The sequence below is a fragment of the Oncorhynchus mykiss genome, chromosome 18, assembly GCF_057628025.1.
Source record: "Oncorhynchus mykiss isolate SJ-2025 chromosome 18, ASM5762802v1, whole genome shotgun sequence".
NCBI lineage: Eukaryota > Metazoa > Chordata > Actinopteri > Salmoniformes > Salmonidae > Oncorhynchus > Oncorhynchus mykiss.
The window spans coordinates 75899744-75923464 of NC_143039.1; the positions used below are offsets into that span (position 1 = coordinate 75899744).

The 23721-nt window shown below is 43.5% G+C and overlaps 1 protein-coding gene across 2 annotated transcripts; it reads right to left on the minus strand.

The window, feature by feature from the left end:
* Nucleotides 1-688: 688 nt before the first annotated feature.
* Nucleotides 689-21902, minus strand: khdrbs1b (KH RNA binding domain containing, signal transduction associated 1b). Of its 2 annotated transcripts, XR_016488211.1 has the most exons (11): nt 21558-21899; nt 18924-19048; nt 17474-17590; nt 16472-16618; nt 9606-9757; nt 9191-9395; nt 8008-8075; nt 6727-6785; nt 6211-6427; nt 3627-3698; nt 689-2135 (listed from the first exon to the last, which is right to left on the minus strand). XR_016488211.1 is itself a non-coding variant. In XM_036953593.2 (9 exons), exons 1-9 carry the CDS (start codon nt 21652-21654, stop codon nt 6321-6323), a joined length of 1077 nt encoding a protein of 358 aa, XP_036809488.2. In that variant the 5' UTR covers nt 21655-21902; the 3' UTR covers nt 4850-6320. The 2 variants fall into 2 exon arrangements, 1 of the variants encoding a protein (XP_036809488.2); XM_036953593.2 differs by lacking the exons at nt 689-2135; nt 3627-3698 and having other exon boundaries at nt 4850-6427; nt 21558-21902.
* Nucleotides 21903-23721: the final 1819 nt, after the last annotated feature.

Consider the following 23721-nt stretch of genomic DNA (forward strand, 5'->3'; position numbering starts at 1 on the left):
GGGGGAGGAGAGACGGGGGAGGAGCAGAGGAGCAGATGCTGGCACTCGCTTTCAGACACACTTCCCTCACAGCATTATCATACTTGGACGTTAAACTGAGGTGAGCAAGCCAACATTTGTTGCGAAAGCTTTGCACATTTAGGGGGAAAAGTACATGCAAATGCATTTCACATTAGCATTTCATCTCCTCAGAGCAAAATAGACTGGGTTATGCCAGGGTGTGTGTGTGTGTGTGTGTGTGTGTGTGTGATATTCAGTGTGTGAACGATGTGGCTAGCAGCAGAGGACTCTAGCAGAACAGATACAGAACATAATTCACCATGAAGACGCAGGAACAAAGACATGGACACCGGCTGTATTTGTTAAAGAGTATAATGAACATTCTGCAGACTGCATTAACCAATGTATGTCTATGAGGGTGATAAGAAATACAGTTTTGCCTTGCAGAGAGTACAAATGTGCTCAACACCTCAAAAAAAACAAAAACCCATAAGACGTTAAATTTCACAGCTCCTTACGGCCTGGGTGGGTACTTTCATAACCATATAGATTCACAAACTAACGTTCGTTGGTTCACATTAGAAAAGCAAAACAAGTTATATACAATACATAAAGCAGCGCAATATGACAACGCCACAGTTAAACACACAGACAGATAGCCTGACTAGTGTCATAGTCTCACAGCTAGTGTCAGTGTCTCACGGCTAGTGTCACAGTCTCACGGCTAGTGTCACAGTCTCACGGCTAGTGTCACAGTCTCACGGCTAGTGTCACAGTCTCACGGCTAGTGTCACAGTCTCACGGCTAGTGTCACAGTCTCACGGCTAGTGTCACAGTCTCACGGCTAGTGTCACAGTCTCACGGCTAGTGTCACAGTCTCACGGCTAGTGTCACAGTCTCACGGCTAGTGTCACAGTCTCACGGCTAGTGTCACAGTCTCACGGCTAGTGTCACAGTCTCACGGCTAGTGTCACAGTCTCACGGCTAGTGTCACAGTCTCACGGCTAGTGTCACAGTCTCACGGCTAGTGTCACAGTCTCACGGCTAGTGTCACAGTCTCACGGCTAGTGTCACAGTCTCACGGCTAGTGTCACAGTCTCACGGCTAGTGTCACAGTCTCACGGCTAGTGTCACAGTCTCACGGCTAGTGTCACAGTCTCACGGCTAGTGTCACAGTCTCACGGCTAGTGTCACAGTCTCACGGCTAGTGTCACAGTCTCACGGCTAGTGTCACAGTCTCACGGCTAGTGTCACAGTCTCACGGCTAGTGTCACAGTCTCACGGCTAGTGTCACAGTCTCACGGCTAGTGTCACAGTCTCACGGCTAGTGTCACAGTCTCACGGCTAGTGTCACAGTCTCACGGCTAGTGTCACAGTCTCACGGCTAGTGTCACAGTCTCACGGCTAGTGTCACAGTCTCACGGCTAGTGTCACAGTCTCACGGCTAGTGTCACAGTCTCACGGCTAGTGTCACAGTCTCACGGCTAGTGTCACAGTCTCACGGCTAGTGTCACAGTCTCACGGCTAGTGTCACAGTCTCACGGCTAGTGTCACAGTCTCACGGCTAGTGTCACAGTCTCACGGCTAGTGTCACAGTCTCACGGCTAGTGTCACAGTCTCACGGCTAGTGTCACAGTCTCACGGCTAGTGTCACAGTCTCACGGCTAGTGTCACAGTCTCACGGCTAGTGTCACAGTCTCACGGCTAGTGTCACAGTCTCACGGCTAGTGTCACAGTCTCACGGCTAGTGTCAGTGTCTCACAGCTAGTGTCAGTGTCTCACAGCTAGTGTCAGTGTCTCACAGCTAGTGTCAGTGTCTCACAGCTAGTGTCAGTGTCTCACAGCTAGTGTCAGTGTCTCACAGCTAGTGTCACAGTCTCACAGTCTCACAGCTAGTGTCATAGTCCACATTCCTGTCATTTGAGCCTGACTATTTTCCCCCTCATACAGAGCCTGTAGCTAGAATCCACCCCTCTTGTTCCACCGGTGCCTTCTCGCTCCCTAGTAGGCTCTTTCTGTTCTCTGCTCCTCTTGGCAGCCTGCCCTCCCCCAGGATTGGTGCTCTCCACTGGGTCGGTCCTTCACTGTGAAGCCTAACGGGACTCGGTCCTGTAGGACCTTGCCACACCACCTCGCTGCAGAGGGGGAACACAGAAAACACAACCAATCACCTTAGCACTCATTTTTACAAGAACCAAATCTGCATTGGTATATTCAACACACTGAGGAAGGAGAACCAAAACCAATCTGCATTGGTATATTCAACACACTTTGAGGAAGGAGAACCAAAACCAATCTGCATTGGTATATTTAACATGCCTTGAGGAAGGAGTTAGCTCCAAAATACATCAGTAATACATATAACTAAAGAGAAATAAGTTGCTGTCCTAAACCTCCATTTATAATTTCAACGTGATATAGTCAACATTCCCTCCACTCAAGTTTTATACTACTAGCTGACCAGGATCTTTATTGACAGTATAAATGAGCATTGGATCAGGGCTGGAAGGAAAGCTTGTGTCTCGCCAGGAGGATGGTTGGTCACTCCTCCCCTAACAGCCATCTACCTGGCTGTACTGGGAAGGACTGAAGTAGAGCTCATTTAAAATCTCCACACCCCCAAAAACTAGCTTCTCAACATCAGCTCTGATGTTATCACCTAGTAGCCCTTCACTTCCTGCAGGTTCTATTTCACAATCGACTGGGGGCTCCACGGTTACCGTCCTGCCACGACCCACCCCGCGGGGGCTCCACGGTTACCGTCCTGTCACGACCCTCTGGGGCTCCACGGTTCCCGTCCTGTCACGACCCACAACCGGGGGCTCCACGGTTACAGTCCTGTCACAACCCTCTGGGGCTCCACGGTTACTGTCCTGTCACAACCCTCTGGGGCTCCACGGTTACCGTCCTTTCACAACCCTCTGGGGCTTATAAAAGAGCCTTATAAAAGAAAGTCTGACAGCCAGTCTGTATGGTTCTGACCAGTGTGTATGGCCCTGGCCAGTGGTTCTGTCCCTGGCCAGTGGTTCTGGCCCGTGGGTATGGTTCTGGCCCGTGGGTATGGTTCTGGCCCGTGGGTATGGTTCTGGCCCGTGGGTATGGTCCTGGCCCGTGGGTATGGTCCTGGCCCGTGGGTATGGTCCTGGCCAGTGGGTATGGTCCTGGCCAGTGGTCCTGGCCCGTGTGTATGGTCCTGGCCAGTGGTTCTGGCCCGTGTGTATGGTCCTGGCCAGTGGTTCTGGCCCGTGTGTATGGTCCTGGCCAGTGGTTCTGGCCCGTGTGTGTGGTTCTGGCCCGTGTGTATGGTTCTGGCCCGTGTGTATGGTTCTGGCCCGTGTGTATGGTTCTACATAAGTAGTAACTTGACGAATGGTTTATCAGCCACACAGTCCTGGAATGTGGATTTCCAGTATGGCTATACATCTGGACCTGTATTCATGAAGTGTCTAAGAGTAGGAGTACTGATCTAGGATCAGGTCCTTCCTGTCCGTATAAAATCACATGTTTTTAAAAGGTACAACTGATCTTAGATCAGCAATTGTACTCTGCGATGGTTTATGAATATCGGCTTTGGCAAACATGGTTGCAAAACCCCCCTTAAGCAAAAAAATAATACAAATTCCTACCTGAGGTACGCATGGTTTCATCTCTCCAGTAAGCCGACCTCTGATTGGTTCTTCACTGACTAATAGCTGGACCTGATGGAAGAGATATTAAAATCAATAACCAATGAAAAAAAACACTAGTGGATAGTTCAGTTTAAAAAACAAATACAAAAAAAATCATGCAAAAAGTCTAGAGAGTAGTTGTAGTTGTGCAACTCAAGCTTTTTGTCCATTACTTTCTACGAGAAGTCGTAACACGTTCACCATTACAGTAATATAAAACGTTTACAAACATATTACCAAAGAAAAAGTAGCACGAGCTCAACTGGTTCAGAAGATTAAGAGTTTCGGCTTTGCAGATTTTCATTTTAGCATTAATAAAAACTAATTAAAAAAAAAAACTATTATAGGATATTTTGTCAAGTACACAGCAATGTTATTTTAGTAAATTAAAAAATCTTACAACTGCAATAATATATTTGAAGTTACATTATTTTCCGTACTTTTGGTCGTTTTAAAATTTTGCATGACTAGAATTCTTCTTTTACTAAATTGCACGCATTTACCAGCAGTTTAATTCACTGTGTAAACACACTATCAAAAATGACTCATTTTAGGGTTAAGGTTACCTTTATAGTGGAAGGATTACGGTTTAAACCATCCTCTCCATTGCACTGCCATTACTCTCTTTCCTAAAGAAGCCACCGCGTCGGCCACTACACATGACATGAACATCGAGGTCAAACCCTGAAACCTAAAAGACTTAAAAAAAATGGTCGTGGAGTTCAGTTCAATTTTACTAACAAAGAGTCTAGCAATGCATTTCTCATTAAAGTTGTTCTACGACCACAGGTAAGATGGATTGAAAAAGTCGTTATACATACCCAAGGCACTCAATGCTTAAGAGCTTTAAACACATTAGGAAGCTATCCAGGTTATTTTACAGGTTTTACCTCTGGTTCCTTTTTAAAAAAAGTATAGAAAGAGAGAGAAAGAATAAGTCGTGCTGTTTTTTAAATAATAAATTTAAATAATAAATTTAAAAAAACAAATCAAGACATCATTTAGTATACGTTAACGTCCTCAGACTACAATACAATTCATTTAAAAATTTTAAATGTGTTTTTGAAGAGAAATAACAAGAAAAACACCAACTAGCTGCCAGGCTGTTAAATGCTATTTAAAAATGACATTTCAAAATTTTGACTTGGACAGGAAGTAGAAATAAACCAAGTTGCAGGAAGTTACATAGAAAAACAAACTAGTCTTTATTGACAAATTGCTGCTGCAAAAAAAAACATATTTTGGACAGATTTAGTAGTTACCTATTTAGGCAAGCCTTACACATAGAGCATAATGCATATACCAGTGGCAGAATAGTGGATTTGGACGATTTAAAGTATGCACAAGAGCTCAGATTGAAAAGCTGCAGGATCTCCCGTCATGTGGAGATTTTTTTTGTCCCAATCCTTCATTGCATCGTTTTTTTTACATGCAGTTTTATAGAATCAGATTCAACCAATAAGATCCTGTACTGACACGTGATATTATTTATCACGACATGAGGCCGATCTAAGGCCGTATTCTACTTGTAAAAAAAGACATCGACTGTAGAGACATAATAAAAATAATAAAAATGAACTTACTGTTGAACCAACTTTAATAACAAAAAGTAGTATGTGAGGACAGTCCATCTCAACAGGGGATAATCAGGCCTATATTTCAAAAACTCTAAATGTACAATGAGAAAATGTCATTATATAAAAAAAAAAAAGTCTACATTGACAACTTTTAATTAAAAACTATTTAAAACAAATGGGAATATTAAATCAAATCCCATTAACATTTGTTTGTTTTTTCCCTGTTTCCATTTGACTTGGCGTTTTTTGTTTGGTCTATATTACATAATTGAAACAGTGTTTAAGTTTCTTAACTTTATTTTATAAAAAAAAAAAAAAAAAAGTAAAAAAAATTGGAATGTAGCCTAAATGGGAATCTGCAACTGTCCCTCAAAGTATAGTTTTAAACAAAATAATGAATGGTTCTACTTCATATTCGTCATCTCCAGATCCAACATCAATACTTGTGAAAATATGAAGATAACTGTTTCCAATAACATTAGTCAATTAGTCAATTAGTCAATTAGTCAATTAGTCAATTAGTCAATTAGTCAATTAGTCAATTAGTCAATTAGTCAATTAGTCGCACACTGACGTCGTCATCGGAAACAGTTTTGTTTTTTAAACTACAAAAACGTAGAAACGTACCACATATGTTGTTGTTGAACTGGAGATAATGAATATGAAGTAGAGTGTTTTTTAAATGTCCCTTTAAAGACGACAACAAGTGGATAAGTCGTCTAACTCCACTAGAAGTCAACAGTGCAAAAGAAAAGCCAAGAGGGAGACAGGGTCAGAGAGAAAAACAGAAATCAACTAAAACTTCAAATCCCCCCCCCCCATCCAAAAAAAAAATAAAAAAAATAAAAAAACTTTTACGGTCTGAATTAAATATCAAATCAGCTTCGATCAGTTATGATCCTGATTTTCGGCTCATAAAAGTCCAGTGTAGAAAATTCCAAACCAAAAACAAAACGGACAATTACTTTTGTCGAGGGTTGCTTAGAGCAAGAGCTGCCGTGGTAGACAGGTTGATGGTTGGTTGTCGGGGCAACGCGTTAACGGTTGGTCGCTAGGCGTTGGCATGGTGATGAGTTCAGTATTGTCTATAGGGGTGTTCTCGGTAAGGGCCCTTAGCCGCTCTGGCAGTGGGGGCCTTACCCCCCGGCGCCACTCTCTGGGTCCCGTTCCAGTCGTCCTGGGCTAGAAGGGTGAAACACACACGACAGAGACGGACAGAACAGATCAGACAACCGTAAAATGTCCTTACAAAATGAGCTTGGATGACAAGTAGAAATCTCTAACCAACACAATTTTCCATTTGAAACTCATTCTGTTTCCCAAGCATTTCAACAAGGATGTATTGTGAGGCACGTTGCCATCAGCATTATTCATGTAATTGACCAATTACAGAACCAATAATAGACAGTAAGATGATATCCCATAAAGGGTGAGCGCTGGGATGAGAGGTTTGGCTTGAGAGTGGACTATTGATGTCTTACCATAGGGTTCGTATGCTTCCTGTGTTTCTCCATGTCCGTAGTCGTAGTACTCTGGCTCTCTAAGAGCAGAACAGAGGAGAAAGAACAATTCAAATTAGAAGCAGAACAAGCTAACCAAGTACGAAAACAAGTATGAAAATGTCTGCACTCACTACTGTAAGTCGCTCTGGATAAGAGCGTCTGATAAAAGACGAATATATAATGAAAAAAATATATAAATGCAACATGTAAAGTGTTGGTCCAATGGTTCATGAGCTGAAACAAAAGATCCCAGAAATGTTTCATTCGCACAAAAAGCTTAATTCTCTCAAATGTTGTGCACCAATTTGTTCATATCCATTTTAGAGAGCATTTCTCCTTTGCCAAGATAATCCATCCACCTGACAGGTGTGACATATCAACAAGCTGAATAAACCGCACGATCATTACACAGGTGCACCTTGTCCTTGGGACAATAAAAGGCCACTAAAATGTGCACTTGTCACACACCACAATGCCACAGATCGTTCAAGTTTTGAGGGAGCGTGCAATTGGCATGCTGACTGCAGGAATGTGCAGCAGAGCTGTTGCCATAGAATTGAATGTTAATTTCTCTACTACAAGCCGCCTCCAATGTCGTTTTAGAGAATTTGGCAGTACGTCCAACTGGCCTTACAACTGCTGACCACATGTAACCATGCCAGGCCAGGACCTCCACATCCGGCTTCTTTGCCTGAGGGATCGTCGGAGACCAGCCACCTGTACAGCTGATGAAACTAAGGAGTATTTTTGTCTGTAATAAAGCCCTTTTGTGGGGGAAAACGTGGGTGGACCTATGCCCTCCCAGGACAACCCATCCATAGATTAGGACCTAATGAATGTAAGTAGACTGATTTCCTTATATGAACTGTAACTCAGTGAAAAACCTCCCTAGCCATCAAACCAAGCCAACCAGAAAAACCTCCCTAGCCATCAAACCAAGCCAACCAGAAAAACCTCCCTAGCCATAAACCAAGCCAACCAGAAAAACCTACCTAGCCATCAAACCAAGCCAACCAGAAAAACCTACCTAGCCATCAAACCAAGCCAACCAGAAAAACCTCCCTAGCCATCAAACGATGGCGTGGTGTGTGTAACCGTGGCGATGGCGTGGTGTGTGTAACCGTGGCGATGGCGTGGTGTGTGTAACCGTGGCGATGGCGTGGTGTGTGTGTGTGTAACCGTGAAGAGCAAGGATGTGACAGCCAATGCGTGGTGTGTGTGTGGTTTGTTGCCAATAGATGGGAGAGATGGGTGACTCACGCCTGTGGCTGACTGTAGTAACTGTTGTATGACTCGTACGCTGGCTCAGTGTAGCTCTCATCATAGGCCTAGTGAGAAGGGGAGAGAGCGAGAGAAAGGGAGAAGAGAGAGGGAGAATAGGGTGGGGGTCAGAAGTAGGAGCAGAGAGAGAGAACAAAATAAACATGTGAGAAGTCATCCTAAGCTTGTGAAGTGAATTTCATTCACCAGTTGATGTGTGAGATCTAGACTGTAAATAAGTTGGCAAAAAAGGAAGCGCTTTCATTAACTGCTGCAATGCTGTGGACCACGAGCCCCCGTTACCAACCCTAAACCCAGGAGGGACCGTTACCAACCCTAAACCCAGGAAGGACCGTTACCAACCCTAAACCCAGGAGGGACCGTTACCAACCCTAAACCCAGGAGGGACCGTTACCAACCCTAAACCCAGGAGGGACCGTTACCAACCCTAAACCCAGGAGGGACCGTTACCAACCCTAAACCCAGGAGGGACCGTTACCAACCCATAACCCAGGAGGGACCGTTACCAACCCATAACCCAGGAAGGACCGTTATCAACCCATAACCCAGGAGGGACCACGAGCCACCGTTACCAACCCTAAACCCAGGAGGGACCGTTACCAACCCATAACCCAGGAGGGACCGTTACCAACCCATAACCCAGGAGGGACCGTTACCAACCCATAACCCAGGAGGGACCACGAGCCACCAACCCTAAACCCAATAAAATAAAAGGTGAATCCAATTATAAACCAGGGGTAGTTCTTAAAAATGTAATTAACATTGCCTTTGTACAGATGTCTTATGAAAAAGGCAGACCTAGCAACGCTGTTGCTCTCTACAATAACACATTACTAGTCGGCTCCAGCTACTACTGCTGTCTTGACCTAGATCTGATCTCCCTGGTGAAGTAGAGAACTAACCGGGATAAATTAAAAGGTTAAATAAATAACCAGATTGGACTCTTAAATTGTTAATTACAGGCTTCAAAGCGTTACACGATGCCGGTTTGACCCTACGTGTTCTCTGAATTGCAATATGTGCATTGTTACAATGTAACTTGATCACTTTAACATAACTCAAATCAGCTGGATAATATTAAACATGTAAGAGGATGTTAGAGATCATAAAAATAAAAAAAAATGTTAAAATGTCACGGAATAATAAAGTTATTTCATCTTACATATTCCTCATATTGTTCCGGTGCTGGGGCGTGTTGGTGGGGGGGAGGAAGGGTTCTTGGAGGCCCACCAGGGGCAGTGAGTCTGGCTCGGGGTGCTGTTGCCCCTCTGGCAGGGGTTCCCCTTCCTGCTGGTGCCCCCCTCGCTACCCCGCCTCTGGCTGGACCTCCCCTGGTGGTACCTCCACGTTGGGGCATACCCCTACCCCTGGAAAGATGGAGGAAGAGAGAGCGAGCAAGCGAGAGAGAGTAGAGAAGGAGAATGTAGACAGAAAGGAGACAGAGGGTGAAGATAATGCAGACAGAAAAGAGGAACGAGACAGAGGATGAAGTGTTATTTGAACAGACATACTGTAGACAGACCAGACAATAACTTCTCATCAGCCACCTATATTAATTTCATCCTGAGTCTGTTTACCTGGGTGCCCCTGGTTGTCCCAGAGGCCCTCCTCGGCTCCTTGGGCCCGGTGGTCCTCCTCTGCCTCGTGGGACCCCTGGCCCGTGCTCCTGGCCCCCGTTCAAATAACCCATCTCCATGAACTGTTCCTGACAGATGTCATCCATCATATCCTGAGAGAGAGAGACAGAGGACAGACAAAAAGGATGAGGGTTGGTAGTAAAGATGGGAGGATCGGGAAGGAGGGAAAAGGTCATTATACTGAACAAATATAAAATGCAACATGGTCAAATTTGACTGAGTTAGTTCATAAAGGAAATAAATTCATTAGACCCTAATCTATGGATTTCAAATAACTGGGTAGGGGCACAGCCATGGGTGGGCCTGGGAGGGCATAGGCCCACCCAGTGGGGAGCAAGGCCCAGCCAATCAGAATGAGTGCTTCCTCACAAAAGGGCTCTATTACAGACAGAAATAAGCATCAGTTTCATCAGCCGTCTTGGATGCTGGTCTCAGACGATCGCACAGGTGAAGAAGCAGGATGTGGAGGTCCTGAGCTGGCGAGGTTACAAGTGGTTTGCGAGGCCGGTTGGATGTACTGCCAATTTCTCTAAAATGTTTTGGATTATGGTACAGAAATTAACATACAGTTGAAGACGGAAGTTTACATACACGTCAGCAAATACATTTAAAAACTCAGTTTCACAATTCCTGATATTTAATCCTAGTAAAATGTCCCTGTTTTAGGTCAGTTAGGATCACCACTTTATTTTAATGTGAAATGTCAGAATAATAAGAGAGAATTATTTATTTCAGCTTTGATTTCTTTCATCACATTCCCAGTGGGTCAGAAGTTTACATACACTCAATTAGTATTTGGTAGCATTTTCTTTAAACTGTTTAACTTGGGTCAAACGTTTCAGGAAGCCTTCCACGAGCTTCCCACAATTATTTGGGTGAATTTTGGACCATTCCTCCTGACAGAGCTCATGTAACGGAGTCAGGTTTGTAGGCCTCCTTGTTCACACACGCTTTTTCAGTTATGCCCACAAACTTTCTATAGGATTGAGGTCAGGGCTTTGTGATGGCCACTCCAATAACTTACTTGACTTTGTTGTCCTTAAGCCATTTTCCACAACTTTGGAAGTATGCTTGGGGTCATTGTCCATTTGGAAAACTCATTTGCGGCCAAGCTTTAAATTCCTGACTTATGTCTTGAGATGTTGCTTCAATATATCCACATAATGTTTCTGCCTCATGATGCAATCTATTTTGTGAAGTGCACCTGTCCCTCCTGCAGCAAAGCACCCCCACAACATGATGCTGCCACCCCCGCGCTTCATGGTTGGGATGGTGTTCTTCGGCTTGTACGCCTCCCCGTTTTTCGTCCAAACACAATGGTCATTATGGCCAAACAGTTATATTTGTTTCATCGGATCAGAGGACATTCCTCCAAAAAGTACCATCTTTGTCCCCATGTGCAGTTGCAAACCATAGTCTGGCTTTTTTTAATGGCGGTTTTGGAGCAGTGGCGTCTTCCTTGCTGAGTTGCCTCAGGTTACGTCGATTTGGACTCATTTTACTCTGAATATAGATACTTTTGTACCTGTTTCCTCCAGCATCTTCACAAGGTCCTTTGCTGTTGTTCTGGGATTGATTTGCACTTTTCGCACCAACGTACATTCATCTCTAGGAGACAGAATGAGTCTCCTTCCTGAGCGGTATGACGGCTGCGTGGTCCCATTTTGTTTATACTTTGGTACTATTGTTTGTACAGATGAACGTGGTACAACAGGAAATGGAAGTGCCAAATGCTAATAGCACTCGATAAAACTCAAACGTTCATTAAAACACACATGCAGGGTATTGAATTAAAGCTACACTCGTTGTGAATCTAGCCAACATGTCAGATTTTTTTAAATGCTTTTCGGCGAAAGCATGAGAAGCTATTATCTGATAGCATGCAACACCCCGAAATACCTGAAGGGGGCGTAAACAAAAGAATTAGCATAGCCGGCGCTACACAAAACGCAGATATAAAATATTCATTACCTTTGACAAGCTTCTTTGTTGGCACTCCTATATGTCCCATAAACATCACAATTGGGTCTTTTTTCCCCCGATTAAATCCGTCCATGTATACCCAAAATGTCCATTTATATAGCCCGTCTGATCCATGGAAAAGCACCGTTCCAAAACACGTCATTTTTTAAAACTAAAAAAAGTTGCCTATGAATTCAAACTACTTTTGTAACCCAACTTTAGGTATTTGATCATGGGGTGATCTGTATTCAATAGCAGCTACTCTTGAAATCATCGTCCATTGTCTCTCTCCCATAAGCCTCTTCCTGTATACTGGACGACAGGAAGGGTCTATTTCTCATTCCACCTAGGATTAAATCCCATGAAATTGACAGTACTGGCGACATCGTGTGGAAGCTGTAGGAACTGTCAACTGATCGCCATCTATTTTCTCTTACCATAGACAATTCAGAGACTGGCGGATAAATATTTTTTATTTTTTTTTGTGACCAGGTTTTTCTTGGGATTTTGCTTGCTTTTCACGTTCTGTTATAGTCACAGACATGATTTAACCAGTTTTAGAAACTTCAGAGTGTTTTCTATCCACACATACTAAGCATTTACTATATTCCTGGCATGAGTAGCAGGACGTTGAAATGTTGCGCGATTTTTAACAAAATGTTGAAAAAAATGCAGGGGGAGCCCTAAGAGGTTTTAACAAGAAATTTGTGTAGTAGTTGAAAAACGAGTTTTAAATGACTCCAACCTACGTGTATGTAAATTTCCGACTTCCGTACATCAGTGACCAGAGCTGGCAACAGTCACCATGCCAACTCCCTCAAAACTTGAGATATCTGTGACATTGTGTTGCATGACAATGCTCACTAACAGGGAGGAAAACAATTGCGTGCAGAAAATGAGAGAATACGCTCTGTGTACACAGAACATTTCTGGGATCTTTTATTTCAGCTCATGAAACCAACACTTTACATGTTGTGTTTATATTTTTGCTCACTTTACATGATCTATCTATCTATAAATATAAGAGGGTGGGGCTCAAGCTGCACCCCTGTCACCCCACAGCCCTGTGTTCAGTATTATGTGTCTGTGTGTCGCTGGTGAGATGAGTCAGGCGCAGGACAGCAGATATGAGTAATGAATGCAATTTTACTCAAATATATATAACAATACACGTCGTACAAATACAAGGCCACAAATACGGACCGCAATACAATCAACAAATTACTCAAACAAACATGGGGGAACAGAGGGTTACATAATGAACAAGTAATTGGGGAATTGAAACTAGGTATGTAAGACAAAACAAATGGAAAATGAAAAGTGGATCGGCGATGGCTAGAAGGCCGGTGACGTCGACCGCCGAACGAACAAGGAGAGGGACCGACTTCGGCGGAAGTCGTGACAAGTATACCCGAGCCACAACGCATTCCACTAATGACTATAAGAGCAAGGCAATGAGAGCCGGTCTCAAAAAGCCCTTAAAACAGTGTGTGTGTGCGCGTCTCCCTAGTCTTCACTTATGCAAGCAGGTAAAATACCTAGTGCACGTACCCTAATGGTAAATCTTCCTCAGTTTAGTGGAGAGGTTGGACCTGACAGATACATAACGACAGACTCCTGCAGTAGAGATTCACTACCAGCAACAAACAGTATTTCTCCCTTTGTGGATACATTATTTTTATTTTATTTCTTTAAGTAAACTAGGCAAGTCAGTTAAAGAACAAATTCTTATTTTACAATGACGGCCTATCATGGCCAAACCCGGACAACACTGGGCCAATTGTATGCCAGCCTATGGGACTCTCAATCACAGCCGGACGTGATACAGCCTGGATGCTAAACCATGACCCCCCCCCATCAATGCTTTTCATGAATCTGTTCCCATGCAGAGGCCACTGGGTTAAAGTAGTGCACTATTTAATGGGGAATCAGGTGCTTTTTGAGAGCCTGACTCTCCTCTAGTGATCCTGACAGCCAAAAGGAAATATTCAGTGGTCTGTCCCAAATGGCACCCTATTCTCCATAGAGCTCAGGTCAAAAGTAGTGGACTATATAGGTTTCATAGGGCTCTGGTCTAAAGTAGTGCACTACATAGGGAATAGGGTTCCATTGGGCCCTGGTCAAAAGTAGTGCACCATATAGGGAGTCATTTGGGACGCAATTGTGATACTATAATTTGCAGCGCAGGCAGGCTTGGCTGCGCTCCATTCATCTCTAGATTGACAACTCGCAGAAAACAACCTTTTGTCTGATTTCATAATTAATCCATCAGCAAGAGCACCACGGCGTCGCCTTCGTTTAACAAGATAGACCGTTAATATGCTCCCTAAACATTCAACCGTTCCTACCTAAGCCAACTAAACATGGAAAGATTTTTTTTGGGGGGGGGGCCAGGGAGAACAGACTGCCTTGCAGAGCAACAGCCATATCAAAACACATTCCCCAGACAAATGAAGCTCACTAACCTAGAAGTATTTTCAGAGGGAAAATGGCTGTAAATACAGAGCACTACAATAACTTCTAAAACAGGGTCGTCTGGTGAAAATCACACACCAAATCACCGGTTTACATTCACCCATAGGAACCAAACAAACTTGTCTAACCTCCATGATTCATGCGTAGTCTTTCCAGGGAAATTAAGTTCTGCAATTACGTCATAGCTAGACTAGCAACAACCAAACAAGTCCTGCCGATTATATAGTACTGTAGGTAACCCACCGCATACAGTTTATGGAAATACTGCATGCAGTGGGTCCTCGTTTAAAAAGGTGCGTCATACTAAGTGTGTTGTGAAATCTTATGAAAGTCATGTTAAAAAGAAAATAATAATAAATTGCCTTAATATTACCGGACCCCAGGAAGAGTAGATGATGCCTTGGCAGGACCAAATGTGGATCCATAATAAACCCCAGGAAGAGTAGATGATGCCTTGGCAGGACCAAATGTGGATCCATAATAAACCCCAGGAAGACTAGATATACCTTGGCATCACCTAACGTGGATCCATAATAAACCCCAGGAAGAGTAGATGATGCCTTGGCAGGACCAAATGTGGATCCATAATAAACCCCAGGAAGAGTAGATGATGCCTTGGCAGGACCAAATGTGGATCCATAATAAACCCCAGGAAGAGTAGATGATGCCTTGGCAGGACCAAATGTGGATCCATAATAAACCCCAGGAAGACTAGATATACCTTGGCATCACCTAACGTGGATCCATAATAAACCCCAGGAAGAGTAGATGATGCCTTGGCAGGACCAAATGTGGATCCATAATAAACCCCAGGAAGAGTAGATGATGCCTTGGCAGGACCAAATGTGGATCCATAATAAACCCCAGGAAGAGTAGATGATGCCTTGGCAGGACCAAATGTGGATCCATAATAAACCCCAGGAAGAGTAGATGATGCCTTGGCATCACCTAACGTGGATCCATAATAAATGGAAGTACGGCAGAACCGCTAGCGAGATGGTGTGGCATGTTGCAGTGCACAACCTCAATAGTATTTTACAGTCAGCCATTGTTGCCGTTAACAACCAGACATCTGAGGGAGTGGCTAGTATAGCAATTAGAATAATTCCACGGAGACAGAATTACGAGTTCTCAAATATTTCACTTTAGAAATATTCAAACAAAAAACAACTAAATATACTAACTTAGTGTCCTCAACTGATCACAACCGTGACAAGGTACACTTAAAAAAAAATAAAGGTTCTTAAATGGTTCTTTAGCTCTTAAAGGTTCCTTCGAAAATTCTTGCCAGATAAAGAACCTCTTAGGTGTGAGGTTCTTGACGTGGAATCTACGGTTCTTCAGAAGTATGGAGATATGTCCCCTTTCATAGCACATTGGTCCGTGTAAAATATTGTTGATTTTTCTGTGTAACTTCTCTAGTGTGAATTCAGGTTACACTCAGTGGTGTAAAAACGCTCCAGTGTTGATGTTGATAACCAGTGGTCAAACTAAACCAAAACCCAGCATTATTATATTTCCCAGCATTATCTATTGCAGGTAGATATTTGGAATTGTTTGTTTCAATATCTATTTTATTTTATTTGCATGGAAATTGATTGCTAAATTCATCGTGTGCTACTCAAATATAAATAAAACACAATTTTCTAGATCATTCTGAAATGTTTGTTCCAGAGGATATGGTTTAGGTAGTTTCATACATTAGTCTTCCTGATCCCGGCAGTCATTCTGAATGCGGGTGAATGAAAAGGCTAAAAGTTAAATATCCCCAGTGTGGCTGGATTCCAACAGGAATCACAGAGCACTGAAAGCCAGCATGATGGGACATGTAGTTTGACGTGGCCTGTAAAACTATCCGTTTTATGCCACTGTATTAGGGTAAAACTACACCACCAAAAAAAGAAAAAGAGGGCCTTATGAGATGATACAGTACATCTCAAAGAATGCCAGTTTAATAATAACATTCACTTAGGAACTTATTTGGGGAAGCACCTGGACTGAAAATGAATGAATTCTACGAACACGTGTTACTAGCAAACACAGTCGAGGCTGGTACCTCAAATTCACTCCAAAGGCACACTGGGAAATATGCAAATAAGACTAAAAACCCTACAGCAGGGCTATTATATATATCATTTATTTTATGATTCTTCAAAAAGAAACATCCCATTTATGGTTCTTCGGAGGGGCCTCAAAATGGTTCCCTGTGGCATCCCTCTCAACGCCCTTATTTGGTTTCAACTCGCACCTTTATTTTGTTAATTTATTTGTGTAAGAGTGTACTGCAGGGTCGGAACAAGGAAATTAAAGGTGACAAACAAAAACAGCAGCTTACAGAACCACCACACTTAAGAATCGAATCCACTCACAGGAAACAGGAACTTCTTGACTTCCTCCATGGCGTGTGCCATGCGTAGGTAAGCCTCGGGCACGGGGGCAAACACCTCGATGAAGACATGCAGCTCCATACACAGGTGTGCGTACTTGGCCTCGCCACCTTTCCTCAGACCCTCCTCCTGAAAACACAAGACAGTTCCAGAGCTCGTTGAGGAACACAAGCCACCTCGGTCCAGGTCTATGTAACCTATGCCACAGTCTTTTAGACAACATGGCCTTTATCAGGTGACCCCGGACAGTTCATAACCTTTAAAAAAAAAAAAAAAGGTGTTAACCAGGTGAGATACATCTACCCTCACTTTCAGGGCTAGGCAGGTGCAACTAACAATCCTTTTATAGCTGTGGCCAGATTCCCTCCCTATCCTGAAGGACAGCTGTGGCCAGATTCCCTCCCTGTCCTGAAGCACAGCTGTGGCCAGATTCCCTCCCTGTCCTGAAGCACAGCTGTGGCCAGATTCCCTCCCTGTCCTGAAGCACAGCTGTGGCCAGATTCCCTCCCTGTCCTGAAGCACAGCTGTGGCCAGATTCCCTCCCTGTCCTGAAGCACAGCTGTGGCCAGATTCCCTCCCTGTCCTGAAGCACAGCTGTGGCCAGATTCCCTCCCTGTCCTGAAGCACAGCTGTGGCCAGATTCCCTCCCTGTCCTGAAGGACAGCTGTGGCCAGACTCCCTCCCTCCCTCGGACAGCTGTGGCCAGACTCCCTCCCTCCCTCGGACAGCTGTGGCCAGACTCCCTCCCTCCCTCGGACAGCTGTGGCCAGACTCCCTCCCTCCCTCGGACAGCTGTGGCCAGACTCCCTCCCTCCCTCGGACAGCTGTGGCCAGACTCCCTCCCTCCCTCGGACAGCTGTGGCCAGACTCCCTCCGCTGTGTGCGTAACAGGTGGATAACGTGTGTGTGTGTGTGTGTGTGTGTGTAACAGGTGTGTGTAACAGGTGGATAGCAGGTGTGAAGTATACATGTCAGCTCTCTCACCTTGGCTTTGTCCCTCATGGAGCCTTTGCCAAGTACAGAGATCTTGGCCCCAGTCTCTTCCTGAAGGCGTTTGATTGTGTTGCCCTGAGGGCCAAGAATCTTCCCCACAAAGTTGAACTGGAAACAGGACAAACAAGACAGCTTTAGACTACAGAAGATGATTCCTTGTGTAACAGCATGCGGAGAAGCATATGGCTTCAAAAGTCTGAGGTGCTGGTATGTTACTTGAGACAGAACAAACAAATGAAACCCGTTTAAACATTACAGGATATCAACAAAATAATCAAACAATGTGATTTTGGGCACAGACGTCACTAACAAATGTTTAAAACAAATATATATATATTTTTTTACACATTTGGTTGTTAACTAGCATGAAATCAACAGGACATTTCACGTCATTGGATTTTATAGTTAAAACTTGGCTGAAAAACAAGACTAAATTCCCTTAGTTTGATGACTTTCTTCAAATCTAAAATCAGTTTTCCAAATCGATTCAACGTCAGCACATTGAACGTTTTTGTTGAAATGACATGGAAACAACGTTGATTCAACCATTTTTTTGGGGGGGGGGGGGGGGCAGCGGATGGGTCACTGTGAATAAGGCTTTTAGAGTGTGGAAAAGAGGCTGTGTGTCGAAAAGAGGCTGTGTGTCGAAAAGAGGCTGTGTGTCGAAAAGAGGCTGTGTGTCAAAAAGAGGCTGTGTGTCAAAAAGAGGCTGTGTGTCAAAAAGAGGCTGTGTGTCAAAAAGAGGCTGTGTGTCAAAAAGAGGCTGTGTGTCAAAAAGAGGCTGTGTGTCAAAAAGAGGCTGTGTGTCAAAAAGAGGCTGTGTGTCAAAAAGAGGCTGTGTGTTCTGTACCTGTTGCATAAAGCAGGGTTTCAGAGTGGGTCATACAACCTTTTCCAATACAACTTGCGGAAGACCTTCACCAGGTGTAAGGGATTAGACAATCAAAAGTATTTGAAACATATTTGAAACAACTATAACGGAAACAATTGTGCAAGCCGCCAGACTGGTCGAAGGGTTGTGGACACACACACACACAGTGGTCACACTGTAAAGCGTCCGCCAGCCATGTAATCACCATGGAAACAGAGGTTTAGTATCACTTTAAATAATGAGGGTGGAGGAAATTATTATTTTTTTTTTTTTAAAGTCCCTTGGGGAGAAACATTTACTGTGACATGTGTTACCTCCCGCTGAAACGCTTCCTTACAAGGCCTTAACCCAACAGTGCAGTTTCTTAACTCTCCTTAAAAATAAAAAGAGCTGTTGGATAAGAGCTTGTAAATAAGCGTTTCCCGGGTAATGTCTACATTTATACTCGTCTCACGTGGCAAATAACGTTTGATTTGGAGTCCCCCCCTTAGAGCATGGCTGAGAGCTGGCATACTCCCAGGCTCCTGCTGCTGAATGAGGGTCAGGAGACGAGAGAGGTGGCAGGCTTACCCTCGGATACTGTTTGACGGGTATGAGCACGCGTTCCTTCAGTTTGATATTCTTGACGGTGAAAAGGTCCAGATACGAGTCTCCTCCTTCCTTCTTGGGTTCGCCTTTCTGGATTCTCTCGATTTCTACAAGGGAGAATTCAAAACCACGAAATCTTACTATGTTATAACGATGCAGTTGCCGTTAGAATTTAAAACCAGGTCGCAGTTGTAAATGAGAACTTGTTCTCAACTTGCCTACCTGGTTAAATAAAGGTGAAATAAAAATAAATACACGTGAAAGAGCCTCAAGTCATGACAGCGTCTCAGTATGCCACGCGCAAACGTGTCAACTACACTAGCAGCTGGGAGCCAGAGGTTCGCTAGCAGCCAGAGGTTCGCTAGCAGCCAGAGGGTCGCTAGCAGCCAGAGGTTCGCTAGCAGCGGTGTCTTCTGTACTGATCTAAACTTCATGGACCTGCCACACACTGACACACAGGTACTGTACCACTCAAAGGCACCTAGGCATATATTGTTATATACTATCCTTTGACCAGCCAGTGACACACTGACGCGTTGCATTGCCTAAAGGCACTCTAACAGGCTAGCCACTTATCTAACAGGCTAGCCACTTATCTAACAGGCTAGCCACTTATCTAACAGGCTAGCCACTTATCTAACAGGCTAGCCACTTATCTAACAGGCTAGCCACTTATCTAACAGGCTAGCCACTTATCTAACAGGCTAGCCACTTATCTAACAGGCTAGCCACTTATCTAACAGGCTAGCCACTTATCTAACAGGCTAGCCACTTATCTAACAGGCTAGCCACTTATCTAACAGGCTAGCCACTTATCTAACAGGCTAGCCACTTATCTAACAGGCTAGCCACTTATCTAACAGGCTAGCCACTTATCTAACAGGCTAGCCACTTATCTAACAGGCTAGCCACTATCTAGCACTATAAAGAGAATACGTTTTACAATGGTAATTATTAGCAGTACTGGACAAAAGTTCTATGGGGGGGGGCAAAGTGAGATATACAGAAGATTTTTTTTTGTTGCATTGTGACTCACTGATAGACCTGGTGGCAACCCACCTGAAACGTTTTGAGTATACAGTATGTTTTGAGTATACAGTATTTTACGAGACAATCAACCAAGACACTTCTCGAGCAACAATGAACCATCATTCCTTCATCTGTGAACTCAAAAGGTACTGACAGACAGCCACCAGAGGGTCTTGATAAGGTCATAAGGCTAAACAATCTATAAACTACCGCCACCAAGTGGTAGGTTACGGTACTGCACTAGATGTCCATTCCAGGAGGTCTGGATTAATAACGCAAAACACATGGGTGGAAAGGACAGAGGGAAAAACTCAATTTCCCCATGGAAAACTGTCAGATCCAGCTGGAACACCACGTTTCAGCCATGTTTAACCACTCATTGCTGTGCTTCTCCGGATTTCAGCCTTTCAAAATAGAGTTCAGTCAAATGTGTAAAATATTACAGCTGAACTGAAAGGGCCCGTTTCCCGGACAGAGTAACCGTTATTTCCTTGGAGAATCCCCACTGAGCCTGCCATTTGGGTCCAGGACTAGTCTTAAAATGTGTTCGTGAAACCAGCCCCCCCCCCAAACACACAAAAATATTAAGACATAAACCCACAAATGGTAGCATCTCGAAACTGACCGAATAACTTCCACCGTGTTTAGGCAGACAAACTGCTTAATTGTTACACTGCTATCGTCACACAGTTACACTGTATCAAACTGACCCAGTTGTAAAAAATATATATTTACAAAAAATTACAAATACATTTACAGATGTACCTCACGTATTAACATGCGTTTCTTATGCATTTTTAAATGTATTTGGCAAATGTAAAATACATTCCAGAAATATATTTTAAATGTTTATTGTTCTCTTAAAACTTCAATAAATCAGCCCTTGTGCGGTTTGTTTGCTAGTTAAACCATGAGTCAGAACAAAACGTGCCTGTTTCGCCACACACATACACTTTGCTTCAATAGTAGGCTACTCAAAATGAACCACCACAAAGGGTACTATGCGATTTATAAAAACGTTTTAAAGCGACATGCAACTATGAATTGTTTATCTGTGCAATCACCCACATTAGAAATACAAAACGTTTCTGGGGCAGAAAACATAGTATTTTGTGATTGTTTGCTGTGGGCAACGACCACACAATAAGGGAGTTATCTGCCACACAAAGACGCCAGAACGTCCCACCACGGTCTCTGGTTTGAGGGCACAGAAAGACCACTGTGGAAATAGAGATGCATCTTTGAGCATGCGATAGGGAGAGATTTCGGATAGGTTACCATGTGCGCATGGAAATTCACAAACTCGATACCGTGAAATATAGCGTTTATCATTCAACCGGGTTGTTAAACCGTGTCTAGACCGTGTTACCCTGTAAGTGCAGTGGGATAACGGGTCGTAGCACAGACCATGAAAAGAAAGAGTCTACTGTTTGCAGACCCACGTTAGCAGTCCCGTCTAGTCAAGGTGCGTCGTTGTCAAAACGCACCATTTAAAAAAATAATAATATATATAGATCTTAACGCAATGGCTAAAATATAAATCATTTTACCCGAGGCAGGACATTTGCCAATAAAATGTGTTTTTACCTGTAGATAAAAGTTTCATAGCGTGCGTAAACGAGACATCCATACTGTCCTTCTCCGCGAGAAGCTCCGGGAGATACTCGCTTTCTTGATTCTCCATTTTTGAGTTTAAATCAGTTCGTAATGCAAAATGTGCAATTAAAAATCAAGCTTTGAGTGGGTAGAAAAAAATAAATAAACAGAAGGGGAAATAGTCCAGTTTAATTTCCACTTCTTCGCATGTAGAGCTCTCGCTGCTATAGCGCACGGCTACTGACAACTGCGGATAGGTGCTCCTGTCGCGGCGCCTTGACTTTATGAAAATGGAGACGGAAGCATGCGTCCGTCGAATAAAGAATACACGGAAGTGAGCTCAGCGCGATGCAGCCAATGATGTATATAAACCATGGATCGCTGATGCTATGTATTGGCCAATGAGAGGCTGTAAAACCCACTCGACGGCCATATTGGCACTCCTCTGAAACACAGTCCCATAGGAATGAATGGACTTCGAAAGTGCTTAATTTATATGTTTCAAGGACAAAATTACATGTATTTATGTTGTAGTGGGGACAGTAATATTAGTACTTTCGAAAATATTATACTTTAGGATATTTGTTTAATATATTTTTTGTTGGTACATTTAGCTTACATAGCCTGATACAATTTCAAAGTATGTTAATTTAAAATATTTTATTAACGTTTATTTAACTAGGAAAGTGAGTTATTAAGAAAAACATCTTATTTACAATGACAGCATACCCAGCCAAACCTTAACACGTACAACACTGGGCCAATTGTGCACCGTCCTATGGGACTCCCAATCACAGCTGGTTGTGATACAGCCTGGAATCAAACCAGGGTCTGTAGTGATGCCTCTAGCACTGAGATGCAGTGCCTTAGACCCCATGTGCCACTCGGGAATCTGTATTAGATTAAACATGGCCATTTTTAAAGCTCATTTCTGCACAGAGCTTTTGGGATAATGGTTATTTATGGCTTCAGAGTCTGGTACAACCTACAGTGGAGATGGTCAGGTAGCCTAGTCGTAGTCTATATAGTTCATGGTCTACCTATAGGGAGGTGGGTGGGAAGAAGAAGAGTCTCTCTTTCTCTCTCAAACAAATCAAAATATATTTTATATTCATTAAAGTAGCCACCCTTTGCCTCGTCTTCAATATTATTCTACAATGGGGAAAATAGTAAAAAATAAAAATAAAATACAAATAACTTGAATGAGACTGCCCATCATTACGCACACCTGTCCCATTCATTACACGCATCGGCGCTTCATTGGACTCACCTGGACTCCTTCACGTTTTGATTGCCTTCCATATATCTGTCCTTTCCTGTGTTTCATCCCTGTGTCAGCATTGATGTCGTTATGTTTTCCCCTGGCCTATACGCTGTCCTTGTTTGTGTCTTGTCTATTATCCATTAAATGTTCACTCCCTGTCCTTGCTTCTTGTCTCCCAGCGTCTGTCCTCACACCATGAGACAATGAAGAAGACAAAAGTGGCCGAATAAATTCAACCACACCTTTGTTTCATCAGAAAACCGGAGAGCGACATCTGTCCAGGGAAGTCCAGAAATAATATTGCCTGTAACAAACAGTTACATGACCTACAGCACGGTCGAGCAAGTTTCTGACATTTTCAGACTATTTCTCTAGATGCGATAGGAGTGAAGCCAAATTTAAACTGGCTTTACACTTTTTTTGTGTGCTCCAGGACCATTCACATTCTCATTCAGTTGAGCTCAATGCTAGTTGGCTATTATTTAAATATACATTTTTTAATCAAGGGAGACCAAAAGCTTGCTTGCTTCCCTTAAATTCAACGCTACGGGCAGCAACAGTGTCATACTCTTTTTGACCAGACAGCATCAGATAGATGGGCTACACATACAGAGAGAGGGGCGCTGTCTCGTTCGCTCGGATGCATTCTTTGGTGAGATACATTGAGCTTGTTGTGAATGAAAGGAAAATGATAAAAACACAATTTTTGTTGTTGTTGTTGGGGAAAGCATGAATACACGCCATTGGTCAACTCTACTGCCAAGCCACTGGTCAACTCTACTGCCAAGCTACTGGTCAACTCTACTGCCAAGCTACTGGTCAACTCTACTGCCAAGCTACTTGTTAATTCTACCTCTAAGCCACTGGTCAACTCTACCGCGAAGCTACAGT

What these genes read in the sequence shown, in the direction of transcription:
- khdrbs1b (XM_036953593.2), bottom strand. Translation starts at nt 21,654, where the DNA reads ATGGAGAATCAAGAAAGCGAGTATCTCCCGGAGCTTCTCGCGGAGAAG. An exon ending in TACTACAGTCAGCCACAGGC is followed by an intron (nt 6,786 to 8,007) that starts GTGAGTCACCCA and finishes TTCTGCTCTTAG; the next exon opens with AGAGCCAGAGTACTACGACT. An exon ending in GGAAGCATACGAACCCTATG is followed by an intron (nt 6,428 to 6,726) that starts GTAAGACATCAA and finishes TCACCCTTCTAG; the next exon opens with CCCAGGACGACTGGAACGGG.